Genomic DNA, 16,658 nt, shown 5'->3' on the forward strand with positions numbered 1-16,658 from the left:
ACCTATCAGAATGGCTAAACAAGAGGCGTGGGTAAGGATGCAGAGAAAAGGGAACCCTCCTACACTACTGGTGGGAATGTAAACTTGTGCAGCCACTCTGGAGAACAGTATGGAGGTTCCTCAAAAAGCTAAAAATAGAAGTACCCTACTAATCCAGCAACTGCACCGTTATTTACCCAAAGAATACAAAAATACAGATTTGAAGGGGTACATGCACCCCAATGTTTACAGCATTATCAACAATAGCCAAACTATGGAGAGAGCCCAAATGTCCATCAACTGATGAATGGATAAAGAAGCTGTAGTATACACACACACAAAAACACTCTCTCTCTCTCTCACTCTCTCTCTCTCTCTCTCTCTCTCTCTCTCACACACACACACACACACACAGACACACACACACACTGAAATATTACTCAGCCATCAAAAAGAATGAAATCTTGCCATTTGCAGCAATGTGATGGAGCTAAAATATATTACGCTAAGCAAAATAAGTCTATGAGAGAGAAACAAATACCATATGATTTCACTCATATGTGGAATTTAAGACACAAAACAGATGAACATATGGGAAGGGAGGGAAAGAAGAAAGAGAGAAACAAACCACAAGAGACTCTTAATGATAGAGAACAAACTAAGAGTTAATGGAGGGAGGTGGGTCAGAGATGGGTTAGACGGGTGATGGGTATTAAGGAGGGCACTTGTGATGAGCACTAGGTGTTGTACATAAGTAATGATCACTGAATTCTACTCTTGAAACCAATATTGCACTGTATGTTAATTAACTAAAATTTAAATTAAAAAAAAATACTTTGAGATGAATGAAAACAAAAACACAACATACCAAAACTTATAGGATGCAGAAAAAGCAGTGCTATTGGGGAAATTGTTATCTACAAAGGCATACATTGAAAAAAGAAGAGGGTGCCTGGGTGGTTCAGTGGGTTAAAAGTCCAACTCTTGATTTCAGCTCCAGTCATAATTTCATGGTTCGTGAGTTTGACCCCCACGCTGGGCTCTGCGCTGACAGTGCACAGCCTGCTTAGAATTCTCTCTCTCTCTCTCTCTCTCTCTGCCTCTCCCCTACTTGCATACACACACTCTCTCTCTCAAAATAAATAAACTTAACAAAAATGAAGAAGAATCTCAAATCAGTAACTTAACTCTACACCTGGAGGAACTAGAAAAATAAGAACACAATAATATACCCATAGTAGAAAGAAAGAATAAAAACTAGAGATAATTAAAAAACAATAGAATCAATAAAAGTCAGTTTTTTGGAAAATATCAAAAAAATTACAAACATTTAGGTAGATTAAGAAAAAAGAGACAAGATGCAAATAACTAAAACCAGAAATGAAAGTGAGGACATTACTACTGATTCTACAGAAATAAAAAGAACGGTAAGAGAGTATATGAACAACTATACAACAACAAATTAGCTAACCTAGACGAAATGGATAAATTCCTAGAAACACCCAAATGATCTGAACTGAGTTAAGAATAAATAGAAAATGTGAGTAGACCTAGAATAAGTAAAGAGACTGAATCAGTAATCAAAACCTCTCAACAAAGAAAAACCCAGAGCCAGATGGCATAACTGGTGAATTCTAACAAACTTTTAAAGAAGACTTAATACCAATTCTCTAACTCTCCAAAAATAGAATAGAATGCAACAAATCCTAACTCACTCTGAGCTCAGCAATACCCTGTAACAATACAACTATAAAATACCGTTCAAAGAAATGAAAGAAGACCTAAATAAATATAAAGCCATCCCATGATCATGGAAAGAAAGACTTAATATTTGTTAAGATACCAATACTCCCTAACACAATCTACAGATTCAATACAACCTCTAGAAAATCTCAATAGCTATTTTTTTCCAGACATGGAAAAGCCAGGCCTGAAATTCCTATGGACCTGAATTCCTGAAATGCTAAGGACCCAAAATAGCTAAAATAATCTTGAGAAAGAAAAATAAAGTTGGAAAACTACTTTTTTATTTCAGAACTTACCACAAAGCTAGTGTTCACAACAATGTGGTACTGACATAATGACAGACATACAGACCAACAAAATAGAGAGTCTAGAAATAAACTGTAATAACTATAGTCAAATGATTTCACAAGGGGGCCAAGACCTTGGGAAAAGAAGTCTTTTCAACAAACAGTACTAGGACAACTGGATAACAAAAAGAAGTAAAAGGAGTTCTTACCTCACACCGTAGTAAGAATTGCCTACAAATGAACTAAAGACTTAACTATAAAAACTAAAACTATAAACTTAAAAAAAGAAAACACAGTGAGCCATCCCCATTAACTGGGATTTGGCAATGGTTTATTGAACGTGACATCAAAAGCACAAGAAACAAAAGAAAAACAGACAAATTGGACTTCACCAAAATTTAAAATTTCTGTGCATCAGCGTAAAACACAACCCACAGAGTGGGAGGAAATATCTTCATATCATATAACTGATAATGGTCTAGTATCCAGACTATGTAAAGGACTCCTACAACTCAACAATACAAAGACAAATACCTCAATTTAAAACTGGGCAAAAGTTTTGAATAGCAAGTTCTCCAAGAAAGAGAAGAGAGGCCAAGATGGCAGAGCAGCTGAAAGTTTTCTGCTTCTCTCCTTCCGGAAATGTAGCTAGATAAGCACCAAACCATTTTGTACACCCAGAAAACTGATATGAGGATCAACACAACAATCTGCATAACGTAAGCCACAGAACTTAGCAGGGATGCAGCATGGAGAGGAGAACTGGGAAAGAGAAAAGCCACGGAGGGTAGGGAGCTATTTTTGCTTGCAGAGAGAGGACAGAGACAGAGGGAAGAGTAGGGGAAAAGCACTCCAACTGAAAGTAACTGAGAGAAAGAGAGTGGGAACACCCATAAGGGACTGAACAAGAAAGGGAGGAAGGAGAAAGGGGAAGGTTGTAAATACCATTAGGACTCTATAAAAGGGAGATACAGAGTTGAAACTCTCGATATGTGGCAGAGCTCTGGTGAGATGGGCGAATCCCCAGGAGTAAACAGCAAGGTCTGAGGGGGTCCTCTGGCCACATAAGGAAAGGCAGCTCCCCTGCTGAGAGGACATTTGGTAGAGGCTATGCAGCCTCCCCACAGGCAAAGGTCCCAATGGAACCCACAGAACAGCCATATTTGCTGGTGTTGGAACATGATGTTAGGGGGCTGTGAAGCCTGGCACCAGATATGTATTGTGATTTACCATAATCCCTGAAACACTGCTGCTACACAATCACACCAACTTTTTCTGGGGCTGGCTGGCACCCACAGATATCTAGGCCACAGTATCTAGGCATCTGCAACAGTACCATCATGCGAACATTCCTGAGGGCAGGCTGGCAACTGGCCATTGCTCAGTGAGACCCTCCCCAAGAGGGTCTGAGCAGGTCAAAGCTACAGGGCCCTCAGAAGGGATTTGGAAACACAGCCTCATCTGAAATGAAATTCAACAGGGAGGTGCAACCTTGCACACTGACAGCGTGGTCCCATACAGTATAAAAGCAGGGAGTGGATGGAAGCCGGAGACAAAGAAAGGGTGATTGATTGCTGGTACATGAGAGCACGGAGTTCTGATACTAGAGACTGGGGACCTGGGTGACACCATTTTCACCTATCATACGCATGCGCATACACATGTTCATGCACCACAACGATCCACCCCAGTAAGCTAAGAAGCACCATCCAGTGGAGAATGGAGCCATTACACAAAACCATGTCCAACTGTGCCAGCCAAGCTCTAGATGACCACCACAAGGCTCTCTGCCTGCTTAGTTGAAGGACTATAAAGTGCTTCATAGCTTGACTGCTAGAGGAAACAGGATGTAATTTCATTCATATTTCATTCTGTTAGCTGGTCCGTCTATTCAATTTTTTTTTTCTTATTTGTGAAAACAGAAATTATGTTTTTATAAAAAAGATTTTTGAAACCAAGAGTTGGTTTTTTAAAAAAATAAACAAAATTGACAAACCTCTAGCCAGGCTTCTCAAAAAGAAAAGGGAGATGACCCAAGTAGATAAAATCATGAATGAAAATGGAATTATTACAACCAATCCCTCAGAGATACAAACAATTATCAGGGAATACTATGAAAAATTATATGCCAACAAATTGGACAACCTGGAAGAAATGGACAAATTCCTAAACACCCACACTCTTCCAAAACTCAATCAGGAGGAAATAGAAAGCTTGAACAGACCCATAACCAGCGAAGAAATTAAATTGGTTATCAAAAATCTCCCAACAAATAAGAGTCCAGGACCAGATGGCTTCCCAGGAGAGTTCTACCAGACGTTTAAAGCAGAGATAATACCTATCCTTCTCAAGCTATTCCAAGAAATAGAAAGGAAAGGAAAACTTCCAGACTCATTCTATGAAGCCAGTATTACCTTGATTCCTAAACCAGAGACCCAGTAAAAAAATAGAACTACAGGCCAATATCCCTGATGAATATGGATGCAAAAATCCACAATAAGATACTAGCAAATCGAATTCAACACATTTTAAAAAGAATTATTCACCATGATCAAGTGGGATTCATTCCTGGGATGCAGGGCTGGTTCAACATTCGCAAATCAATCAACATGATACATCACATTAACAAAAAAAAAGAGAAGAACCATATGATCCTGTCAATCGATGCAGAAAAGGCCTTTGACAAAATCCAGCACCCTTTCTTAATAAAAACCCTTGAGAAAGTCGGGATAGAAGGAACATACTTAAACATCATAAAAGCCATCTATGAAAAGCCCATAGCTAACATCATCCTCAATGGGGAAAAAATGAGAGCTTTTTCCCTGAGATCAGGAACACGACAGGGATGCCCACTCTCACCAGTGTTGTTTAACATAGTGTTGGAAGTTCTAGCATCAGCAATCAGACAACAAAAGGAAATCAAAGGCATTAAAATTGGCAAAGATGAAGTCAAGCTTTCACTTTTTGCAGATAACATGATATTATACATGGAAAATCCGATAGACTCACCAAAAGTCTGCTAGAACTGATATATGAATTCAGCAAAGTTGCAGGATACAAAATCAATGTACAGAAATCAGTTGCATTCTTATACACTAACAATGAAGCAACAGAAAGACAAATAAAGAAACTGATCCCATTCACAATTGCACCAAGAAGCATAAAATACCTAGGAATACATCTAACCAAAGATGTAAAAGATCTGTATGCTGAAAACTATACAAAGCTTATGAAGGTAATTGAAGAAGATATAAAGAAGTGGAAAGACATTTCCTGCTCATGGATTGGAAGAATAAATATTGTCAAAATGTCAATACTACCCAAAGCTATCTACACATTCAATACAATCCCAATCAAAATCAATGCACCAGCATTCTTCTCGAAACTACAACAAGCAATTCTAAAATTCATATGGAACCACAAAAGATCCCAAATAGCCAAAGTAATTTTGAAGAAGAAGACCAAAGCAGGAGGCATCACAAGCCCAGACTTTAGCCTCTACTACAAAGCTGTAATTATCAAGACAGCATGGTATTGGCACAAAAACAGACACATAGACCAGTGGAACAGAATAGAAACCCCAGAAATAGACCCACAAACGTATGGCCAACTAATCTTTGACAAAGCAGGAAAGAACATCCAATCAAAAAAAGACAGTCTCTTTAACAAATGGTGCTAGGAGAACTGGACAGCAACATGCAGAAGGTTGAAAATAGACCACTTTCTCACACCATTCACAAAAATAAACTCAAAATGGATAAAGGACCTGAATGTGAGACAGGAAACCATCAAAACCCTAGAGGAGAAAGCAGGAAATGACCTCTCTGACCTCAGCTGTAGCAATCTCTTACTCGACACATCCCCAAAGGCAAGGGAATTAAAAGCAAAAATGAATTACTGGGACCTTATGAAGATAAAAAGCTTCTGCACAGCAAAGGAAACAACCAACAAAACGAAAAGGCAACCAACGGAATGGGAAAAGATATTTGCAAATGACATATCGGACAAAGGACTAGTATCCAAAATCTATAAAGAGCTCACCAAACTCCACACCCAAAAAACAAATAACCCAGTGAAGAAATGGGCAGAAAACATGAATAGACACTTCTCTAAAGAAGACATCCGGATGGCCAACAGGCACATGAAAAGATGTTCAACGTCACTCCTTATCAGGAAAATACAAATCAAAACCACACTCAGATATCACCTCACGCCAGTCAGAGTGGCTAAAATGAACAAATCAGGAGACTATAGATGCTGGAGAGGATGCGGAGAAACAGGAACCCTCTTGCACTGTTGGTGGGAATGCAAATTGGTGCAGCCACTCTGGAAAACAGTGTGGAGGTTCCTCAGAAAATTAAAAATAGACCTACCCTATGACCCAGCAATAGCACTGCTAGGAATTTACCCAAGGGATACAGGAGTACTGATGCATAGGGGCACTTGTACCCCAATGTTTATAGCAGCACTCTCAACAATAGCCAAATTATGGAAAGAGCCTAAATGTCCATCAACTGATGAATGGATAAAGAAATTGTGGTTTATATACACAATGGAGTACTACATGGCAATGAGAAAGAACAAAATATGGCCCTTTGTAGCAACATGGATGGAACTGGAGAGTGTTATGCTAAGTGAAATAAGTCAGGCAGAGAAAGACAGATACCATATGTTTTCACTCATATGTGGATCCTGAGAAACTTAACAGAAACCCATGGAGGAGGGGAAGGAAAAAGAAAAAAAAAAAAAAAAAAAAGAGATTAGAGTGGAAGAGAGCCAAAGCATAAGAGACTCTTAAAAACTGAGAACAAACTGAGGGTTGATGGGGGGTGGGAGGGAGGGAAGGGTGGGTGATGGGTATTGAGGAGGGCACCTTTTGGGATGAGCACTGGGTGTTGTATGGAAACCAATTTGACAATAAATTTCATATATTGAAAAAAAAAGATTTTCAATTTTTTTCTACTGTAATTTTTTGTAATTTTTTTATTCCATTTACTTTCATCCTTTCATTTTATTCTATTTTATTGTATTTTTTTTAATTTCCAAACGTTTTCCTATTTTTTTCCCTTTTTTCTCTATTCTGTCATGCTTCTGTCAACAACCAGACCAAAACGCACTTAGCATCTAACATCCTTTATTTGATTTTTTGTGTTGTTGGTAATTTTTTCAATTTTTACTTTTTATTTTATTAAATCTTTTTCTTCCTCCAAAATGATGAAACTAAGGAATTCACCCCAAAAGAACGGACAGGAAGAAATGACAGCCAGGGACTTAATCAACACAGACACCAGCTGGATGTCTAAACCAGAATTTAGAATCACAATAATAAGAATACCAGCTGGGGTTGAAAAAAGCATAGAATCCATTTCAGCAGAGGTAAACTATATAAAATCTAGTCAGGGCAAAGTTAAAGATGCTATAGTTGAGATGCAATCTCAAATGGCTGCCACGACGGCAAGCAGGGATGAAGCAGAGCAGCAAATAAGCGAGCCTAACACAGCACCAGTAATAATAATCATTTATAAGTTATTCGATTTTCTTAAAATAAGAACAAAAACAGCTTCAAACATCACACAACTAAATAAACCCACAACAAGAAACTTTAAGAGGTAACAACATGGCCTCAGAATCCATGGAGGCGATGGCCAGGTGGTGAGGGCATCATTGTTCCTCAAGCTGAGATGGTGGTCTCCTAAGCCTGTGTCTCTACTATGAATTTCCTCACTACCTAGGTTAGGTTAGGGGATCTCAGAAGCATTCCTACAATGATTTCCTGATTCAGAGCATCTCTAGGATTCAGGCAAATTGTTGTGGTTAAGAGTTTTCTCAAGAACAATCAATTCAGGATGGCTTCTAACACAAAGTTAGTCTTTTATGACATCATTGTTCATAATGTCCACCAAAAACTCAGTAAATAATAGTTTAATAAGCTTATCTGTGAATAAATTGGTATAATTCATAAGAATATAATCAGAAATTTCTGCAAAACGTGTTTATAATCACAATTAACCAAATTCCAAAGTATTTCATGTACTTGTACTCAAATTTTTCTCATTTAATATAAAAATTTCTCCATATCCCTAAACAGTTGCTTCCTGAAAATATTAGTCAATGGACTAAATGCTCCAATCAAAAGACACTGGGTAACAGAATGGATCAGAAAACAAGATCCATCTACATGCTGTTTACAAGAGACCCATTTTAGACCTAAAGACACCTTCAGATTGAAAATAAGGGGATAGAGAACCATCTATCATGCTAATGGTCAACAAAAGAAAGCCAGAGTAGCCATACTTATATCACACAAACTAGATTTTAAAATAAAGACTGTATCAAGAGATGAAGAAGGGCATCATATAATAATTAAGTGTTCTATCTACAAAGAGGACCTAACAACTGTAAACATTTATGCGCCAAACGTGAGAGCACCCAAATATATAAATCAATTAATCACAAACATACAGAAACTCATTGACAATAATACCATAAAAACTCATTGACAATAATACCATAATAGTAGGGAACTTCAATATCCCATTTACAACAATGGACAGATCATCTAAACAGAAAATCAACCAGCAAACAATGGCTTTAAATGACACACTGGACCAGATGGACTTAACAGATATATTCAGAACATTTCATCCTAAAGCAGTAGAATACACATTCTCCTCAAGTGCACATGGATCTCCATGGATCTCTGCACATCTCCAGAACAGATAACATACTAGGACACAAATCAGCCCTCAACAAGTACAAAAAATTGAGATCATACCATGCATACTTTCAGACCACAACACCATGAAACTTGAAATCAACCACAAGAAGAAATTTGGAAAGACAACAAATACTTGGACTAAAGAATATCCTGCTAAAGAATGAACGGGTTAACCAACAAGTTAAAGAGGAAATTAAAAAGTACATGGAAGTCGATGAAAATGGTAACACCACATCGCAAAACCTCTGGAACACAGCAAAGACAGTCATAAGAGGGAAGTAAATAGCAATCCAGACCTTCTAAAGAAGGAAGAAAGATCAGATACACAACGTACCTTATACCTTAAAGATCTGGAAAAAGAACAGCAGATAAAACCCAAAACCAGCAGAAGACAGGAAATAATAAAGATGAGGGCAGAAATCAATGCTATTGGAAAAAAAAAAAAACAACAACAAAACAGAACAAATCAATGAAACCAGGAACTGATTCTTTGAAAGAATTAACAAAGTTGATACACCCCTAGCCAGTTTGATCAAAAAGAAACAGGAAAGGACCCAAATAAAATCAAGAATGAAAGAGGAGATATCACAACCAACACTGCAGAAATACAAACAATAATAAAAGAATATTATGAACAATTATATGCCAATAAACGGGGCAATCTGAAGAATTGGACAAATTCCTAGAAAGATATACACTACCAAACTGAAACAAGAATAAATAGAAAATTTGAACAGACCCATAACCAGTAAATAAATCAAATTAGTAATCAAAAATATCCCCAAGAAACAAGAGCCCAGAGCCGGATGGCTTTCCAGGGGAATTCTACCAAAAGTTTAAAGAAGAGTTAACACCTATTCTTTTGAAGCTATTCCAAAAAGTAGAAATGTAAGGAAAGCTTCCATTCCAAACCCAAAGCCTGACTAAAAAGAAGAACTACAGACCAATTTCCCTGTAGTCAACTGGATCCAACAATACATTAAAAGAATTATTTACCACGACAAAGTGGGATTTATACCTGGGATGCAGGACTACTTCAATATCTGCAAAATAATCAATGTAATACATTACATCAATAAAAGACAGGACGAGAACCACGTGATCCTCTCAATAGATGCAGAGAAAGCATTTGACAAAATATAGCATGTTTTCTTGGTAACAACCCTCAAGAAAGTAGGGATAGAAGGATCACACCTCAAGATCATAAAAGCCATATATGAAAGACCCACCACTAATATCCTCAATGGGGAAAAACTTAGAGCCTTTCCCCTAAGGTCAGGAATATGACAAGGATGTCTACTCTCAACACAGTTATTCAACATAGTAGTGGATGTCCTAGCCTCAGTAATCAGACAACACAAAGGAATAAAAGGCATCCAAATCAGCAAGGAGGAAGTCAGACTTTCACTCTTCACAGACAACATGATACTCTATATGGAAAACCCAAAAGATTCCACCAAAAAACTACTAGAACTGATCCATGAGTTCAGCAAAGCCATAGGATATAAAGTCAATGCACAGAAATTGGCTGCATTTCTATACACCAATAATGAAGCAACAGAAAAAGAAATCAAGGAATCAATCCCATTTATATTTGCACCAAACATTAAATACCTAGGAATAAACCTAAACAAAAAGGTGAAAAATCTATACACTGAAAACTATAGAAAGCTTATGAAAGAAATAGAAGAAGACACACAAAAAAAGGAAAAATATTCCATGCTCCTGGATTGGAAGAAAAAATATTAAAATGTCAATACTACGCAAAGCAATCAACATATTCAATGCAGTCCCTATCAAAATAACACCAGCATTCTTCACAGAGCTAGAACAAACAATCCTAAAATTTGGATGGAACCAAAAAAGGCCCCAAATAGCCAACATGGTCCTGAAAAAGAAAACCAAAGCTGGAGGTTTCACAATCCCAGACTTCAAGATGTACTATAAAGCTGTAATCATCAAGACAGTATGGTAGTGACAGAAAAAAAGACACTCAGATCAATGGAACAGAATAAAGAACCCAGAAATGGATCCACAAACGTATGGCCAACTAATCTTTGACAAAGCAGGAAAGACTATCCAATGGAATAAAGACAGTCTCTTCAGCAACTGGTGCTGGGAAAACTGGATAGCGACATGCAGAAAAATGAACCTGGACCGCTTTCTTACATCATACACAAAAACAAACTCAAAATGGATGGAAGACCTAAATGTGAGACAGAAAGCCATCAAAATCCTCGAGGAGAAAGCAGGCAAAAACCTCTTTGATCTTGGCCACAGCAACTTCTTAACACATCTCCGGAGGCAAGGGAAACAGAAGCAAAAATGAACTATTGGGACCTCATCAAGATAAAAATCTTCTGCAGGGCAAAGAAAACAATCAACAAAACTAAAAGGCAATCAACGGAATGGGAGTAGATATCTGCAAATGACATATCAAATAAAGGGTTAGTATCCAAAATCTATAAAGGAACTTATCAAACTCAACACACAAAAAAACAAAGAATCCAGTGAAGAAATGGGCAAAAGACATGAATAGACACTTCTCCAAAGAAGACATCCAGATGGCTAATAGACACATGAAAAAATGCTCAACATCACTCATCATCAGGGAAATACATATCAAAACCACTATGAGATACCACCTCACAACTGTCAGAATGGTTAACATTAACAACTCAGGCCAGAACAGATGTTTGTGAGGATGCAGAGAAAGAGGATCTCTTTCGCGCTGCTGGTGGGAATGCAAACTGGTGCAGCCACTCTGGAAAACAGTATGGAGGTTCCTCAAAAAATCACAAAAGGACTACCCTACAACCCAGCAATTGCACTACTAGGTATTTATCCAAGGGATACAGGCGTGCTGTTTTGAAGGGGCACATGCACCCCAATGTTTATAGCAGCACTATTGACAATAGCCAACGTATCAAAATGTACACACACACACACACACACACACACACACACACACACACACACACAATGGAGTATTACTCACCAATCAAAAAGAATGAAATATTGCTATTTGCAACTACTTGGATGGACCTAGAATGTATTATGCTAAGTGAAATTAGTCAGAGAAAGACAAATATCATATGACTTCACTCATATGTGGAATTTAAGATACAAAACAGATGAACATAAGGGAAAGGAAGCAAAAATAATATAAAAACAAGGAGAGGGACAAAACATAAGAGACCCTTAAATACAGAGAACAAACTGAGGGTTGCTGGAGAGGTTGTGGGTGGGGGGAATGGGCTAAATAAGGGGCATTAAGGAAGACACTTGGGATGAGCACTGGGTGTTATATACATAGGGGATGAATCAATCACTGGATTCTACTCCTGAAACCATAATTGCAATATATGCCAACTAACTTGGATGGAAATTAAAATACAAAAAAAAATTTTTTTTAATTAAAAAAAAGGGGGCGCCTGGGTGGCTCAGTTGGTTAAGCATCTAACTTCAGCTCAGGTCATGATCTCGCAGTTTGCGAGTTCAAGTCCCACATCAGGCTCTGTGAAAACAGTTCAGAGCCTGGAGTCTGCTCAGACCCTCCCCTGCTCACACTCTGTCTCTCTCTCTAAAAAATAAATAAACATTAAAAAAAATTTTTTTAATTAAAAAAAAAAACTAAAGCAGAACTGACACACCAGAAAAAAAAAAAAAAAGAAATTTCTCCAAGAAGATATACAAATGACCAACAAACATGTGTAACGATGCTCAATGTCCTTACATTAGCAAAATGTAAATCAAACCACAATGAGATACCACTTCATAGCAACTGGGATGGCCTTGATCCATCCAGAGAAAAACTACTGTTGGTGAAGATGTGGAGAAACTAGAAGCCAGTCCATTGCTGAGGGGGAATGGAAAATGGTGCAGTGCTAGGGAAAAGACTGGAGGTTCCTTAGCATGTTAAACATAGGATAACCTTATGACCCTGCACTTCCACTCCTTGGTATATAACAGAAGAAATGGAAACAGGTGTTCAAACAAAAACTTGTACACAAATGTTCCTAGCAGCATTACTCACAATGGCCAAAAAGTAGAAACAAGCCAAATGTCCAACCATGGATAAAAGGATAAATAAAATGTAGTATATTCATATATTTTAACCATAAAAAGAGATGAAGTACTGAAACATGCTAAGTGAAATAAGCCATATACAGAAGGCTAAAAATTATATGAAATATAAAAATTATATTTATATGAAATATTCAGATTAGGAAAATCTACAGAGCTTAAAACAGATTTGTTGTTGCCAAAAGCTGGGGGAGTGGGAAATCAGGAGCTGCCACTAAATGGGTATGGCTTTCTCATGAGGGTACAAAAAAGTTATGTAACTAGATACTGGTAATGCTTGTACAACACTGTGGATATGCTTAATGCTAATCAATTATAAAGTTGTTTAAAATAATACATTTTACTACCAAGGGATACAGGAGTAAAATGTATCATTTTAAACAATTTTATAATTGATTAGCATTAAGCATATCCACAGTGTTGTACAAGCATTACCAGTATCTAGTTACATAACTTTTTTGTACCCTCATGAGAAAGAATGAAATATGGCCCTTTGTAGCAACGTGGATGGAACTGGAGAATGTTATGCTAAGTGAAATAAGCCATACAGAGAAAGACAGATACCATATGGTTTCACTCTTAGGTGGATTCTGAGAAACTTAACAGCAACCCATGGGGGAGGGGAAGGAAAAAAAAAAAAAAAAGAGGTTAGAGTGGGAGAGAGCCAAAGCATAAGAGACTCTTAAAAACTGAGAACAAACTGAGGGTTGGTGGGGGTGGGAGGGAGGGGAGGGTGGGTGATGGGTATTGAGGAGGGCACCTTTTGGGATGAGCACGGGGTGTTGTATGGAAACCAATTTGACAATAAATTTCATATATTGAAAAAAAATAAAATAAATAAAATAATTGTAAAAAAAATGATACATTTTATGTTATTTTCATTTTACCACAATAAAAAAAATTTATAAAGAGAAAGAAAAGATGAAGGAAAAACCTTGGCATTTTCATAAATGACTACTGTCAACCTACCAATCAGCCGAAGTGCTGTCTGTGTCAGGGCAAGCATGCCAGAGTTCAGCAGGAGGTTCAGGTTGTTTGCACCATGTTGCAGGGTGAGCATGCTGAGCATCACCAGGAGAAAGCGAGCTTGTGGGGTCGTCCCCAGGCTTGGTCCTGACGGGTTCTCATTGGTAATGGTTTGTAGAGGGACAGGCTGGATACCTAAATGGCATTAGCACCCACATAAATTTCTTGCATGTGGATATAAGAACATACAGATGAGGAAAACAATAGCAATTTTTTAAAAACTATGTTTTTCAATGGGTTTCCAAAGAGTGTGGACATCAGGCAGCTGTTCATTGCTTTGCAATAATCCTACCACCATCAATCCACATATACCTATTTCCATTTGTCTGCAAAACTTAACATGCAGCTCCACTAAATATCCCTGGTGGCTTACTCATTTTATTTCATATACAAGAGTCATATTTCACTTCTCTTCCACAAAACCAATCCTAGCATTTCTCTGCAGGTGCTCAAACTATTCAATAAATTAAGTATTAATAAAGGATATACACTTTAGGGTATATGGTGTTAGTGATACACATGAAAATGTTAAAATGTAAAAGCTTACTATTAGGACACTACAAAATTGTGTCTTCTGCTGAATTTTGAAAGTTCCATTTAAAATTTGAGAAACCTTAAAGCAGCTTAGAGTATCAGTCTAGGGGCACCTGGGTGGCACAGTCAGTTAAGTGTCCAACTCTTGATTTCAGCTCAGATCATGATCTCACAGTCATGAGATCAAGCCCTGAGTTGGGGCTCCACACTAGGCATGGGAGCCTGCTTAAGATTCTCTCTCTCCCTCTCCCTCTGCCCCTGACCCCACACATAGGAACGTGTGTGCACACTTTCAAAAAATAAAAATAAAATATAAATATATTTATATATCTATAAATATAAAAATAAAAAATTTTTAAAAGATTATCATTCTAATGTACAAAGTTATTAAAGTCTTCTCAAAGAGCAAAAAATTAGCATTTGTAAGTTTCCACAACATATAATTAAGAGCCAAACTATAAGATAATGCTAACATGATTATGGGCAATACTTCAACAGCAATCTTAATACAGCCTTTTAAACATCAGATTTTTTTTTTTAACTCACCAAGCTCTTTAAATTTTGCATTTGCATCTATCAAAACATTTCGAATATTCTGAACAGCCCAAGCATATAGCTTGCCAAAAGTTACTTCCAGCAGCATCCGATTAAAAGGTGGGATCAAATCAACATCCTTTAGGCAATCCGTAAGAGGTTCCCTTTCAAACAAAGATAAAGAATTTTACTTGGCACATTGCCAGAAAGGGGGCGCCTGAGTGGCTTAGTCAGTTGAGCGTCCGACTTTGGCTCAGGTCATGATTTCACAGTCCATGAGTTCAAGCCCCATGTCGAGCTCTGTGCTGACAGCTCAGAGCCTGGAGCCTGCTTCAGATTCTGTCTCTCTCTCTCTCTCTCTCTCTGCCCACTCCCCCCACCCCCCACCACCCCACTTGCGCTCTCTCTCTCTCAAAAATAAATAAACATTAAAAAAAAAATCAGAATATTGCCAGACTTTTAATTTCAATAAAATAATGTCTTGTTGCCAGAATTTCCCTTATTAAGAAAAAATGTTATAATAAAGTTTTACCCTATATCAATCCCCTCAGGAATAAGTCTTTGCCATCCACAGAACATAGCATACTGCACAGATGGAAGTAAGAAATTTTTGGTTGCCAGTTTTAAAATTGTATCTATCCCTTCCAAACGAACTTCTGCTCTCTCCAACTGCAAAATATGAATGCATACAGTTAAATGTTGTGTATATTATCCCATGCAGAGAAGAATGTTTTTAGCAAATTTTACCTGTTTTAGTAGGCACTTTCTCATTTTTTCCACATCCACTGGCTCTTCCTTAAGGGCAAATTCAGCAATTGTACTGAGGAGCGCAGACTGTGGATAGAGACCCTGAACATTCTGCTTCAACCACTTGTATTTGTGAACACCTGTAACGGTACTCAACAGTGGTTGCCATTTATCCTGACAAAGGAAAGCCATTTTCACCATTAGTTTACCTTATTAACATGGGCTCTGAAACAGTTACTCAAATAAATTATAAATAAATGCAAGTACATTTAAATTGGTAAAATAGTTTAAATTAAGTAACTAATTTATGGCAAAAATAACTATGCCATAAATAGGTTTATAAATGAATTTATAATCTCTATACTTACATACTTTGGAACAGACTAACATGGTATACAAAGTTAAATTATCATAGGTTTCAACAGCCTATGTGACCAGGACAGTTTCTAGAGCAAAGTATACATTCAGTGAATGAATGGCAAATGAATAATGATATAATGTACTACTAAAAGTAAAAGGGAACACTTTTCCAGCTATCAATCTAACCAGGACACCATAAATCAAGTGTGTTAGGCATGACTGGGGCGGTCACCCATATGTATAATAACCCACTACACTCTCTATCTTATAGACGCTCAAGGACAAAGTGACAATACTTATGGGTTCCCTTGCTATGTGCTGTGTTTCTATTCAGCCAGCCTCAGAATCACAGAAAATACTTCACCTTAGGTGATTTAATTGTAATGGGTCTTTTATCCACATTTATAGGACTATGTGGCAAAATGCAAGCTTCTTCTAAATCACTCTCTTCATTTCCAATTTTTTCTTCATCATCTGTAGATTCTGGCTTCTTAGGAACTATGATTAAAAACATCTTTCATTATAAAATTCATTTATTTATATACAATTTTAAATTAAGGAGTATTAAACATGCATGAAGGTAAAGGACCTATTTTACTCAAACATGTAAATACCACTGTCAACTGAAATGCTCAAACTAC

At 37.4% G+C, this 16,658-nt stretch overlaps 1 protein-coding gene across 8 annotated transcripts in view; it reads right to left on the bottom strand.

Moving 5' to 3' along the window:
* The window catches only part of HERC2 (HECT and RLD domain containing E3 ubiquitin protein ligase 2), a 264,682-nt gene that overhangs the window by 124,437 nt on the left and 123,587 nt on the right, over positions 1 to 16,658 (bottom strand). For all 8 annotated transcript variants that reach the window (XR_008299026.1, XM_053223673.1, XM_053223676.1 and 5 more), the window contains 5 exons: positions 16,382 to 16,515; positions 15,658 to 15,831; positions 15,443 to 15,579; positions 14,923 to 15,074; positions 13,786 to 13,977 (listed from right to left, as the gene is read on the bottom strand). Coding sequence is in view for 7 of the 8 variants with exons in the window: in XM_053223673.1 (XP_053079648.1) it covers positions 13,786 to 13,977; positions 14,923 to 15,074; positions 15,443 to 15,579; positions 15,658 to 15,831; positions 16,382 to 16,515 (789 nt within the window). In the remaining variant the exon portion in view is untranslated. The remainder of the gene's footprint in view (positions 1 to 13,785; positions 13,978 to 14,922; positions 15,075 to 15,442; positions 15,580 to 15,657; positions 15,832 to 16,381; positions 16,516 to 16,658) is intronic.

This window comes from Acinonyx jubatus, chromosome B3 (assembly GCF_027475565.1).
Source record: "Acinonyx jubatus isolate Ajub_Pintada_27869175 chromosome B3, VMU_Ajub_asm_v1.0, whole genome shotgun sequence".
Lineage (NCBI taxonomy): Eukaryota > Metazoa > Chordata > Mammalia > Carnivora > Felidae > Acinonyx > Acinonyx jubatus.